Source organism: Archocentrus centrarchus, chromosome 10, assembly GCF_007364275.1.
Source record: "Archocentrus centrarchus isolate MPI-CPG fArcCen1 chromosome 10, fArcCen1, whole genome shotgun sequence".
NCBI classification, from domain to species: Eukaryota; Metazoa; Chordata; class Actinopteri; order Cichliformes; family Cichlidae; genus Archocentrus; species Archocentrus centrarchus.
Window position 1 is genome coordinate 3,964,498 of NC_044355.1, and position 13,558 is coordinate 3,978,055.

General features: G+C 39.9%; 1 protein-coding gene across 1 annotated transcript; it reads right to left on the reverse strand.

The window, feature by feature from the left end:
* Positions 1 to 548: 548 nt before the first annotated feature.
* qdpra (quinoid dihydropteridine reductase a) lies at positions 549 to 13,264 on the reverse strand. Its single transcript, XM_030739960.1, has 7 exons — positions 13,057 to 13,264; positions 12,879 to 12,971; positions 12,003 to 12,099; positions 11,111 to 11,251; positions 6,167 to 6,275; positions 3,803 to 3,886; positions 549 to 1,582 (listed from the first exon to the last, which is right to left on the reverse strand). Exons 1-7 carry the CDS (start codon positions 13,138 to 13,140, stop codon positions 1,480 to 1,482), a joined length of 711 nt encoding a protein of 236 aa, XP_030595820.1. The 5' UTR covers positions 13,141 to 13,264; the 3' UTR covers positions 549 to 1,479.
* Between the last annotated feature and the right edge of the window lie 294 nt (positions 13,265 to 13,558).

The following is a 13,558-nucleotide window of genomic DNA, read 5'->3' on the forward strand; positions in this document are numbered from 1 at the left end:
GCCACCTCAGCATCCACTGACCCCGCTCTGTGATTTTACATGGCCCACTTCGGTGCTTAGTTACGGTCGTTCCAAATAACATTCCTGTTTGTTCCCCACTAATTGTAAGCCAATCAAACATCATTTTAGACTTTTCATGAGCACTGTTGACATAATACAGAAAGTTGCAAAGGAATTTCCCAATTGAGGGACACGTAAAGAATATTTTACCTTATTTTATCCAATGTCAGTCCAAAACAATCTATAACTATCGTAAATTTGAGGGGAAAAGTCATTTTTGACTCATTTCTGCCAAACATATTATGTTTGTAGGGGAGGTGGTTAGTCTGTATCCACAATTGTAAAAAAAAGAACCAGATGAACTACTAACTACTGCGGAACTACTCCACAGGGCCTCCCATCTGCAAATACCATATCAACTGAAACCAAATTATTGTAACTTGAGCTGTATTTTTTTTTTTTTTAAAGCAGCATCATTTTTACAAAGATCAAAAGGACCTTGAACTTCACCTGCTGTTTCAAAAATGAATGTCAAAATCAATCAATCATTTATTTCGATTGATTTTATTGTGAATACTGACACAGTTACAATACACAAGTCCAACAACAGGAACAGAATACCCTTTTCATACCGTAGGCAGCAAGGGCACTTTGACTTGATAGCTAAAAACGAAAAATAAGGCCACTCCACTTTAAAGTGTTATTGTCCGTTTGAGAGGAGACAGCGGCTTTCTTCGACTTTCCACAGTGGTGGAGGACCTTCAGAGACAACAGTGGAAACTAAAAGGTCACGTTTAATAGACACCGTCATGTGTTACATTTTAGAGAAAACTGCTAATGGCTAATATAGATAATTGTGAAGTTTCTAATGTATTTCAGAGGAACTGACTTTAAAATGTAAAATTCAGAAAATCACAGGGTGGAAAAGACACTGCTCATTAATTTTCAGTAATTTCCCACATTAAAAATGTTATAACAGAATTGCAATGGTAGGACATCACAGTTTAAAGCTACATTAGTATGTGTTATTAGATCTTGCTTACATCCCACTCTGATCAAATAAGCTCCAAATATTTATAAAATTGTTTACTCTGAATGCTTCTCAAATACAATTTCACATCACTGTTCACTGAAATAAAATGTAACGCTCTGAATAAGCCCCGATGGTCCATCTTGACCATTATTAGAGATTAAACAGTCCGATTGCCTGTTACAGCAGGACAGCTAGATGGCGCTGTGAGGCTTCATTTGCAAAGAAAGCCCTCCCCTTCTCCAAAACAAACCCATCTGGCCATCTCCTCTCCACCTACCTATTTTATTCAGCTCCTCTCTGTCTCCATCTCTCTTCTTCACCTCTACACCTCATCACTCCTTCCATCTCCCTCACACGTTCTCCTCAAGCCTCCATCTGCCTCCATCCATCTTTATCTCTTCCTCCCTACCAACCCCCACCCCCCACCTCTACAGCTGCTCTGTCCTCTACTGAGCAGCCACGGCCTGGGTTTCGCCTCCGGAGGTCAGCAGCTCCATCAGGCTTCCTGAAGATGGTCGATTCACCCCAGTGGCCCAGTTGAAGAACATTCTGCAGAAGAAGACAAAAAAGTGGAAGAACTGTTTGAGTACTTGAATAAAATACCCAACCCCATATCATGTTCATTCTTGTATACTGTATGTGTCTCGTGTGCTCATCCCTCCAAGCACTGCTTGTGGTTGCATTCGGGTGTGTGCACTCTTTCCTGTTCCTTTGTCAGAGGCAGGAAGGCACAGATGCGTCTGGAAGATGAGCTGCACCTCAATCATCTTCCTCTGATTGTTTTATAACATGCTGGCTGTGTCAGTTCTCTCTCCCTTTCTCTCTGGTCCCTGAACTACACGTCTTGCATCCTACAACCTCAAACTCATAGCCTCAATCAGTATTTTTAAGTCAAATTAAAACATGATGTTCATCTCCCCTCACTCGTTACATTCGAATCTGATAACATATAGCTTGACATAACGAAAACACAATATCCTTGCTTTTATTTTTTACATGTTGTTTTATTGCTATTGACTCGGCTTTAAGCCCATTTAGGAAGCTGCACTTTGTATGTTAAACAACCACATGCTGGTCATGCTGGTAAGAGGGGTGGACAAAATAACAGAAACAGCTGTAGCAGCTCCTAACTGAATCACATCATTTCCACATTTTTGAAAGTAAGAACAGAATACGGGGGATAATACTGAGTGTCTAGCATATATCACAGATCTAAAGCCTGACAAAGACACCGCATTTAAACTGCAAGTGATCTACAGGTACTTTGCTCTGGTAAAAGATAAAAAAAACTGCCACCTGAAAAAGTGATAACGTGTAATAGTGTCTTGTCACCGGCTATTCAAAAAATATGCACACAGACAGCTCTGCCCATGTTATTGCTGCTGTAATGTGATCAGGTAATGTGCAGGGGCTTTATTTTTATCATGTATATGTAATGACAGATCTGAGGTCAGACCAGCCTATCACAGCAATTTATGCAACTGTGAAACAAAATACAACAAAGAAACCTAACAAGCTTTTGTTTTTGCACTATAGAAATATTATAAAGTCTCTGAAAAAAAGTAAAAATGACAGAATAAAATCCAAGTAAAATTAACTTGTACTGAAAATCAGTTCTGCCGGTTTGAGTAATGAACACTGGTCAGAAAGGTAAGCAGAGAGTAACATAAACTAAACATCACCTCCCGTCATTTCCGCTCATCCAGATTGTTTCTATTTCTGTCTCCAGACCCTGATCTGTTTCCTAAGGGATTATCAAAGCAGATCAAATCCCATCTAATCTCCACTGACCAACAGACATTAACACAATAAAAAAATCTACACCAAAACCAGTTATTCAGTTGTGTACCAAGGATTAAAAAAAAAGCATTATCAAGTTAATCAAAAGTTTAAGTAAAACTCGACTGAATCGTGTAGTTGAAAGTTTTATTAGTTGATTTAAAAAAATTTTTTTTTAAAAAGTTGATTTAACATATTGTTTCCCCTCACTAAGTTATGTATTTAATACAATATGAATAAATATCAAAATGTTGCTGCTGTCAGATTTTAAATGGTTCTCTTTTAGTAAATGACATTCATATGCAGACAAAAACCTCGAGATCCTGTGGTCATTTAAACCTCAAATGAAAACTATTTACAGTTTATGAAAATATCATATTATATAATGTAAATATAAGGGAAACAAATCTACCCAATCTTTAAAATCTGTTCAAAACAATCTGTCAATACTTCAACCACCAAAAGCGTGTTCATGCTTCCTCATTCTTGTGCATAATTAGACATCATCCTGTCAGGTATTTCCAGTCACTTTAATAAAGTTTGATAGCTGAAAATGTTTCTGTGATCTAAAGCATCAAAGGTAAATGTGACGATTATGGTGTCGCGCCCTGAGAATCAAAGAGCTTCTTGGCCCAGTGCTGAACAATCAGAAAGAGATTCAGTTTCTCTGCCCACAGCAGCCTTAATAAGAGTGTGAACATCTGAGAGTCAGCAGGAGGGCTGTTATGAACACACACATGCAGAAGAGCTGAACAGCAGCTGAACAATATCAAAGCACTGAAGGAGTATATTGTTTTAAAAATCCAAATCATGCAACATTACCCTGGTCCAAAAATGAAAATAAAGGTGTTGGAATGGAGCCAAATAGGTCCCCTATAAAACTGACCATCTTAAAAATTCAATGACACATATATGCACACCTCCAATCTAAATAAAAACAAAATCTAGACCTTTCAAAACAAAGAAAAGAAAGATTGCTTCAGCACTCACTCTGCAATGTACCCCAGCGGCGTCCAGGTACTGAAATCTGCTTTAGGCATGAACTTCCTGTTCATCGGCGTATCCAAGGTAACACTGCCAAATGAAGCCAGATGACAATCAGGGTGAGTGGCTGTGTCTGAGCAGCAGTAAGGAAGTAGAGCATGCAGACTGCAGCATCACCACACATACTATATCTCACACAGGGTTTCTGTGGGGTTTGAAGTCCTGAAACAGTATTTTAGAGGAAAATCCACGACTGTGCATCAGTTTCAGCTTCAAAAAAATAAATAAATAAATAAATTTTTTAGGACAGACTAATTTTAACCTTAAAAACAGCCATCACGCAAACAATCAGGCTTGCAGTTTAGGTGCTCGAGTGAGGGATTTTGTATTGCGGCGTGTTATTGTGGGGCAGCTGCCCTCAGCTTTATCTGAAGTGCATTTCTATGTGTCAGACTTCGTATTCCTGCAAAAGCTACACAATAGGTAAACAACATTCTCATTCTGTACTGTACATTTCCAGCAGTGTTAGGGTTAGTATGTGGGGGTGCGACACCATCCGAGAGCTGGGGTGTGCAGCAGAAATGCAAGTCATGGGGCTAATGTTAAACAGATGTGATAGATGCTGGAGAGGGAGGGAAAAAAAGCAGCCAAACAGAGCGCAAGGGGTGGCTACACCCCCAAAAAGACTTTTCTTTCTTCTCATGATGACAGTGCAAAAAACTGGTTTTATATTAAATAACTAAAAGAGGAGGCAATGATGCAAATGCAACTGTGTGTGTGTGTGTGTGATTCATCTGAAGCATTCATGCAGAGCTGCTGTGTGAAACGGGCACCCTTATTCATCTTTTATTCCTGCATCTTATCCTCACCTAGTACTTATCTATCCCACATAAAGAGCATGTTGGACAGCTAATTTTATAGCTTTCATCTTCAGTCCTTTCACTCACTGCTTGTCTTGTGGTGTATTTAAAGCAGCTCCATAGATTATTTTCTATGTTACGGTGAATACAAAACACATTTTTAACACTGAGGTCCAGAATGAGTCTGCAGTAGAGAACAGACACACACATCCACACTACCTGAGATCTGTTTGTTTGTCCTGTTTTACTAATAAAAGTCTCGCTCCTGGATATGAATTAAGTGACAAATCTGTTCTCTACAAATATTAAAAAAAAAAAAAAAACACTAAAAGAAACAATGCACAGTATTATCCTGCAAGCAGTATGCCGGCACACTAGCAAGGAGGAAAACATATTTTTTGGAGGTCATAAATCACCATCTTTTAGGGTTAGGTTTAAACCAATGAGATTTGACATGCAGCTGTTAATACAGCCAATCTAGTTGTTTTTGTGTTACTTAAACTTCAATGTTTCTTCCCCCCATAAAAATAATCCAGATGGGTTCTGAAAGTAGACACTGACTCTGGGAGTCCAGGTGACAAGGAATTGTCTCCAGGTGCAGAAACACCTGGAGACAATTCCTTGGTGAAATTTGTAAAACCCAGTGTGTAAAAAGAAGACATGCAGATACATGTATTATAAAGATTTCATGCAAGTGAAAGATTCATTTCAGAGTAAGACCAAGGGAATCCCGTTTCCCTTTTATTTTTCATTTAAACTCTAATTACAAACTTGCCACACACAGTAATGAGCAGTAACTGTATGATATAATGAAAGTCACTGTTTTCCTCATAATACAAGGCCAACTGATGTTTTGAAGAAGGCACACTGTATTTGAATTTTACAGTCAAAATATTAAAATCTAATTTTAGCCTCACATTTTAAAAGGTTAATGAAATCACGTTAGACCATATCAAGCTTTTAAATTAGTTACTTTTTTGCTAGTAGGGACACTCCAGAGGTTTTACACATGAAGTGTGCTCATCACACAAAGTAAACTGAACACTCTGACTCTGAAATCAGGATCATGTTGATTAAACTTTGAGACACTTGCGAAACATGTTGAGTTTGACAGGATAATAATAAATCCAGTGATATCCAGTGTTAGTCAGACTGTTGGTTTACCCTGGGTCCCTCACATTTCTGATGAATTCACTTGCTAAACAGTCCACTATGAACCTTAATGAAAGTAGCTCATTTAGAGATTTATTGCAAGGAACTTTAATGCTAATTATTCATAATTGATAAAAAAAAGTGCACATTTATTCCCTGCAAGTCTGGCTCTCCAGTCTCATCTACTGTGAATACAAACTAATCTAATCTGAGGCTGAGCAGAGAGTGGAGTCCCACTGCAACGCTGCACAGATTCTGGATTTAATGCAGCAGAGAAGTCTGCTGGTTGATTATTCCTTTAAGGACAACACCTGCTGCAGCTGCACTGGTGCACTTTGTGCTGCATTTCAGTACTCACGGTAGTATGGCGACAGCAGCAGCTTCGGCAGGCATCCCACTGTTTTTTGCTGCAAGACTCTGACACAACTGGTGGACAGCCGCTTTGGCCATGCCATATCCTACCATGCCTGGGGATTGCAGTAGGAACATTGTTTCAGCATCCTGGAGAAAATTCAGCTTGCAAAAGGCAACACACACCACATCGAAATCACAACACACACTTTGCCCAGATGATATTGATTTGTCAAGAGGGGTCAAGTGGGCAGACGTCTGTGAATATATGGCAGCAACATCCTGAGACTTTCAAATCTCAAATCGGAGAAACATAAAAATGCCTTCCTGTTCTTTACATTGTTGTAAAGGTTTATGTCGACTTAAGGTGTGACAGTCTGCAACTTGCATACTGAATTTTGCATGCACCCAGCCGGGGCTAAGGAATGTTTTGGCTCCTCGGCATCTGGAAACAGTAAACATCTCTTCTCCCCCCAAACAATCCTATGACAGGCTCGCAAAATCCCGACCAATAGAAGCAAGGGGTGGTGACATGACTTTCCTCTCAAGCTTTACTTTTTCATGCAAGACTAGTAAGGGGTACCAGTTATGTATAACGACAAGGTTAGGCTGCAGATTTAGACCTGTGACCTGATCCGGGCAGGTTCAGTCCATCATTAAATAAATCTACTTACCCAGTTAGCCCCTGAAACTCATTCTGTCTGCTTTCACTGAAAGCTTGCATGAAGAGGGAAAGTTTTAAATGAAGCACAAGACACTGATAACACTAAGAGGCACCTTTAAAGATAGCTTGCTTACTCTTGGTCAGCACCTGGGATTGATAAGTACCAAAACAGTGGATAACTTTAATGAAAGCGGTGAGTTTAGGAGAGACGCAGCTGTGAGTCAGCTGTATTTTGTGCTTTACTTCATTGTGTTGCTGAATTAAAACATAAAGAAAACCTTTGATAGTAAAAATCTTACATCAACATAAAAGAAGTGTTTTCCAATCAAAAGTCAGGAATTGTTAAAACAAAAAGCCATTAGAACAAATTAAAAAAATAAGTTTTCACAAGTCTTTGCAAGTCTCGGTATGGCTTTGTTCTATATACACATACACACAAACACACACACATACACACACACACACACACACACACACACACACACACACACACACACACACACACACACACTTTCAGAATTAATTGTAATCAAGCAGTTTGGAAAGGAAGGAAAAATATTTTCATTATGCGAACTCATCGGGCATGCTTTAGTGTAATAATACTCATGCATCATTTTAGGTTATTTTGGTGAAATGCAATTTCCAGTCGTCACAGACTGCATTAGAAATTTGACAAGAGCTGTGCCAGTGTGCTGATCACCTCCCTTAGATGCTTTATTCTTCAATAACTAGCTTTATTAGTTTGTTCAGTTAATACAACAGTTACCAAACGACTAGTCTCTAAAGCTCAAGTTTGTGTGGTGTAGAATGTTATTAATTTAGTTACACATAAATTCTCATGGAAGTCTCCCCAAACCCTCTTCTATTCTGCTCGGTATGAGAGACCTACTGAATTTTCAGCTAGTGAGTGTTAAAGCAAAGGCCAGACTGGGTTTCTTCATGGAATTTAATAGCCTAGAAGTTGCATATCTGGGAGGATAACCACAAATCATGAAAATCTTACAAGGCCAAGCAGAGAGCTCTTTATTCTCTTTGAACTGTCTGGGATTCAACCTCTACTTTTAATCCTAAATCTGGGGTCAAATTCACAAAAAGAGCAGTCATATCTTTTTCCCAGCCCTTTCTTCATCTGCTGGCTTTTCATTTTTCTTTCAAATTTCCAGTAAATTAGGTTTGCTCCTTGGAGGAAGAAGCTAAGAAACAAGACTAATGGGTCAGTGGGGTATGCTGAGCCTAAGGCCAATCATGGTAACGTATGCTGAACACATACATCCCCTGGTCAGGAGCAGGTTTCAGAGTTTTGACTTGAAATCGACTGCAAGCATCTTCACAGCTTCTTTTCCCTGCAACTTGCTCCAAATGCAATACACTTCACATGTGTGTGTGTGTGTGCACGCGTGTGTGTGTTAGGCCACACCTCACTAATCACCAAAATGAAGCTGTACAGTAAAATTGCAGAAATGCAAACTACAGGAATGGGGAATTTGCATGTATGTGGTTGATGATGCAGAAAATGCGTAAGTATATTTTATGCTCAGTGTTGCAGTGCAGAGGACTCTGAGTGCTAAAATAAATATATTAACTCAAATTGACAGCATTAAAGATTTTCTGCAGATTTTTATTTTTTTTTGCCTTATTTGAAACACTACTGTTGCCAGTATTTATTACAGATCTCCATCACCGTTTGGGACCAGAGTTGCATCACCAAATCTGGGTTTTTGTGGCCCCCTTTTATGAGGGTGCAGGCAGAGCCTGAAGCAAAAAGCCTGGATAAACAAAAAAAGTTGAAACCCGCCACTGTGACACCCATTATCTCTGACTGTGGTTTTAGGTTTCATCAAACCAGCAAACACAAAGAAAGCCTGGCTTTGTTGAACCTGCTGCATCGTAAACCCCTCTGACAGACGACAAGCGCGACAAAAGCTTTACCTCAAACATTTGGTCGACCCCAAAAAAAAAAAAAAAAAAAAATCACCTTACATTTTTTTTCTGCCTGAAGTGATACCCTTCGTTTAGTCGGTTATCTCACACACCTGCAGCATTTAACAGCCTTTTCATCCATTAAACTTTGATTAACAACAACAAAGTCAAAGTCAGTGCAATTAGTCATCCTAATATCCTTTCCTGCTTCCTCTTCACAGATGATCTGGATTTGGCTCATTAACTTTCCACTCAGCTTGTTTGATCAAAGCACTTGAAAAAGTAAAAATATAAAAGGATGAGCGTCGGTACCTCTTAACCCTATTTGTTATATTTCTCAACATTTGGTACTTGATATTGCCTTGTGTTTAATTAGAACGTAAAGACTTTCGTCCTCCCCTCCAATGCTCTACATAAACACACACTCACACTGCAGAGAACAGATATGTCTCAGTCTCATAAGTTAAAACATTTATTTTGCATGGGGATATTGTGTGCAGACCAACAACTGCTGAGTCATTGCCTTGCTAAGCCAGCGGCCAATGAGCTCATGAGCTCTGTGTGGGCTGCTGAGCCAGGGCTTTGTGTAGCTGTAGAATTGGATCCCAGCTCATCACATGGCAAGCTTGGTCACAGGAAGGGTTTTACACATCACATGGCCCTGGATCTAAGCCTTTCTGGACACTACATGAGTTGAAGAGCTGGACAAGTATCACATGGTAATGATAACAAATTATATGACTATAACAATTAAACTGATTTCTTTTGATTCATTGCCTAAATCGATTGTTTAAATCACAGACTATTTAAAAAAAAGTCCAAGGATGGCATGTTCCAGTGTCTTAATAATAAAAAGGTTATAACATAATTTTAGTATTCAGTGTCTTAAGCTCCCAGATGAATCTGCATGATAACAAGAGACCCTGATACCAGGAATGACCTTCAACTACACAGTATGAAAACTAATCCCGTTCAGGGTCGTGGGGGGACCGGAGCCTATCCCAGCTGTCATAGGGCGAGAGGCAGGGTACAACCGGTACAGGTCGCAGGGCCAACACAGAGAGAGACAGACAACCATTCATACTCACATTCACACCTATGGGCAATTTAGAGTGACCAATTAACCTAACTCCACTTAGTGCATGTCTTTGGACTGTGGGAGGAAACCGGAGGACCCGGAGAAAACCCACGCAAACGTGGATTCGAACCCAGACCTTCTAGCTGTGAGGCAACAGTGATAACCACCACGCCACTGTGTTGCCCAAATTAAGTTTCTTGTTTAATATTTAGGCACTAGACTTACAAAAAGTCTCTCATGCCAAAGATGTCACAGTTTCACAGGCCTAAAATAGTATTTTTGCACCAACAAGGTGATAAACAAAGAACTATTAGCCATAAACTTGGCTGTGGAGCAGAGGACAAAAGAAGGAGCGGCAGGCCTAAAACACTACCTACAAGAGATGAACCATTATCTGAAAGTCACGTCCTTAAGACACAGGAACAAATTCATCAAAGACCTGACACGGGATGCTTTGAATCAAATTGCTGTCGTGGTTTGGAGCTGCATTTCAGCCAGTGGTGTTTGGGATCTTGTCAAAATTCATGGAATTATGACCACAGAAAAGTACAGTCAGATTTTGATCCACCATGCAGTACCATGAGGAAAGTGTCGGATTGGCAAGTTTCATTTTTCAGCATGACAGTTATTCCAAACACACTGACAGTGTAGTAAAAGAGCACCTGGATAGAAAACACACAACCTCAACAATATTAAAGCAGTGTGGGATCATTTTGACATAACAGAAAAAAGACAGCCAAGATCCAAAGAAGAGCTCTGAATGTCCTTCTAGAAGCAAGGATAATTATTACTGTATGCATTAATCCTTATGTAATACATGACTTGAACTACTTAGCATAAATTTTCATTTGCTACTGTTATTCTTCTAATTTATCTACTTTCATTAACCTTATTTTTAAAGATTTATTCACTCTTGCTCTGGATATACTAAAAACAAGCAAGCACGTCTGGGTTGAGTTGACTGCTTAACCATACAGGAAACGTCTGTGGTGGACAAACACGTTGTTTTGGCAATCAAACCAATTACTTTTTATTTGTGAAACAGCCTCTCTAACCAGTGAGCACCACTGCTGCCCCAGAGCTCATCAGCGATTCTGTCTTTTTCCTTCTGTGCTGTTTCTTAGATCAATGTTATCGACACTGCTCGACACACGGTTGCGAGCGCGCCTCTGATCAGTGCGTCAATTACCCTGGTCAAAGTCTGTAACCCTGAAGAGCACGCCATCAGGTCTCTATGATGAGAACAGTAAACACACAAAAAAAGAAAAAAAAAAAACTGTGTGCCTCACCTCCGGTGCCTGACTGAGCCGCTTTAGCTCCAGCCAAAGTCAGCAGTCCACCTGTTTTTAGATGCAGGGCAGCGAGGTGGCTGGAGATGGTCGAGGTCCACACACTCTGTTTCCACATCAAATCTGCATTTTTGTACAAGTCTGCAGGCGATTATAAAGAATAGCATCTTAGCCTGGCTCTTTAAAGCAGCCCCCAAAGCAACCAGTACCTCTAAAAAGTTTGTCTGTACAGAAACTTCCCATTTTCACAGGAGTTTTGTGTCAGACTATTTCTTGGCTTGGACCAGAAACTTCCTGAAGTCTCAGCAGACGGCCCGACAATTGTTCATTGCCAAGAATCAGTCTGGCACAAGACTCATCAAAAAAATGATGAATTTCTGTTTATAAACACTGGTATTTGTACAGATTTAATACACAAACTTGTTAATCTGAGCCGGGCCGGTCGTGTAGACCTGCTGTTCTGAGTAGCTTCATTCTTGCCAGTCTTTTCGTCTTTGCCAGAAAGTGAGCGTGCCTTTTCCTCCAAATGTTTGAACTATTGCTTTGCATTTACTGCCATCTCAAAATGCTTATTAGCTGCACATTAATTCTGGCACTTCAAGAGAACTGCTGCTTTCCCTTCGCTGCCAGGTACTGCTATGGAATAAATACTGAAAAACTAACTGGCAAAACAAGAATCTGGCAAACCTCTGGGGCCACCGAACAAGATTTGAACACTACTAAATAACAGAGTTTCATTATCTCATTATAAATATGGCTTAGATTTTCTTTGATTAAATGAAAATTTATGTGTTCAAGTTCAAAATTAAGCATGGCTGGCTGCAGGAAAATTGGCTGATGATTAACACTAAAACAAATAATAAAAGAAAAAAAAAAAAAGTTGAACTCTGACCTTTGGAACGACAGTTTCCTCCTGCCCATCCTCCTGCCACGCACAAGATGGCATCCACTTTCTGTTCCCCTAGCAACTTGGCCACATCTGCCGTCACCTGCACAAAATGAGAGCTGTTAACACACTGTCATAAAGCCACAGGGCTGAATGGCATTTAAATGTCAACGAAGCATCAGCAGGAGATGACTGTTCTGGTCAACAAAAAAAGCAGGACATCTGGAGAAATTATCCATAGTCACCAATGTGCTGTTATATTTTTTAAAATATACACGTTTTATTTTATAAAGAGCAAAAAATATCTCGCCAACAGTCACTGTACTCAAACAAGGGATGCTACAGATTTGTAGTAAAGACACATATAATGGGCAAAAAGAGACATGCAAAACATAATAGGACACATAAGAAATATATATAGAAATATCTGTCAAATAAGAATACTCAGATCAGATTTAATAGTGGAGTATATTATCGCAAACTTGCCTTGGGTTTTCATACTTTCTCCATCCTTAGACCCACTCAAGAAATAGATTGAAGCTATAAAATCTACTTTATTAATTTTTTTTTTTTTTTTTTTTTTAGAAAAGATTAGGAAAAAAATATTACAGCAAATTAGGTCTATCATAAGCTCGCCTGCAAAAAGAAAACCCGAAATCCCCCCTCTTTTCAGTGTGACTTGAATGCACCATTAGCTTACACACATTCTAGCAACTCTACTGCTACTGAACAATGCAAATAATTATAAACAAATAATAATACATAATAAAAAAAATGCTACTAGTGTTATATTTCAGTCGTGTTAAAAGTCTGACTTTAACTGCCGCTGTAACAGCCCTACACCTGTCAGTTTTTAACGAGTCAGAAACATCTGCAGCTCACCTGTCCCGCCTGCTCGGTGAAAGACTCCGTCACCTTCACGATCACGTTTTCATGAGCCTCTTCGTTTGCAACCATGTCAATGCTGGCGACCCACTGTTTTAGTACACGGAGAAACAGAAACACTGTTAGCTCACCGTTCACCAGTGTTAGCATGCTAGCGTTAGCTGCCATCACTCACCCATCCTTTGGATTTGAAAATCTCGACACACTTCGAGCCCAGAGCGCCTCTGCCGCCGTAAACGATCACCCGGTGTGCAGCCATGTTTACGCTCCGGTTATCGGTCAGGAGTGAGAGCGAGTGGGCTGCGGGGCTTCAGCAAAAAGAGCAGCAGGAGGAGGAGGAACAGGAGGCGTTTCTCTGCGTGTGCAACAAGTTGGTTGAACTAATGCTGCGTTCAACGACTGTCGGAAACCCACGTTACAAAGTGAATTGTGAAGCAGCCCAAGCTGGAAACTAAAGCATAAAACTGCAGTTGTTGAAGTGTTAACTTTTGGATGCCTCTAAAAGCAAGTCAGTTCTACTGCCATCGGTCAGTTCCAAGGGGGAAATCTGCAGAGCAGAAAATTAAGCCAAGGTGAAAAGCCTGGGAAAAACTGCAGTTCCTGAAGCGGCCACTTGAGAGTGGTCCTAAAAGTTAGTCAGTCCCTATAGACTCCCATGTTGAAATGCCATAATTTAC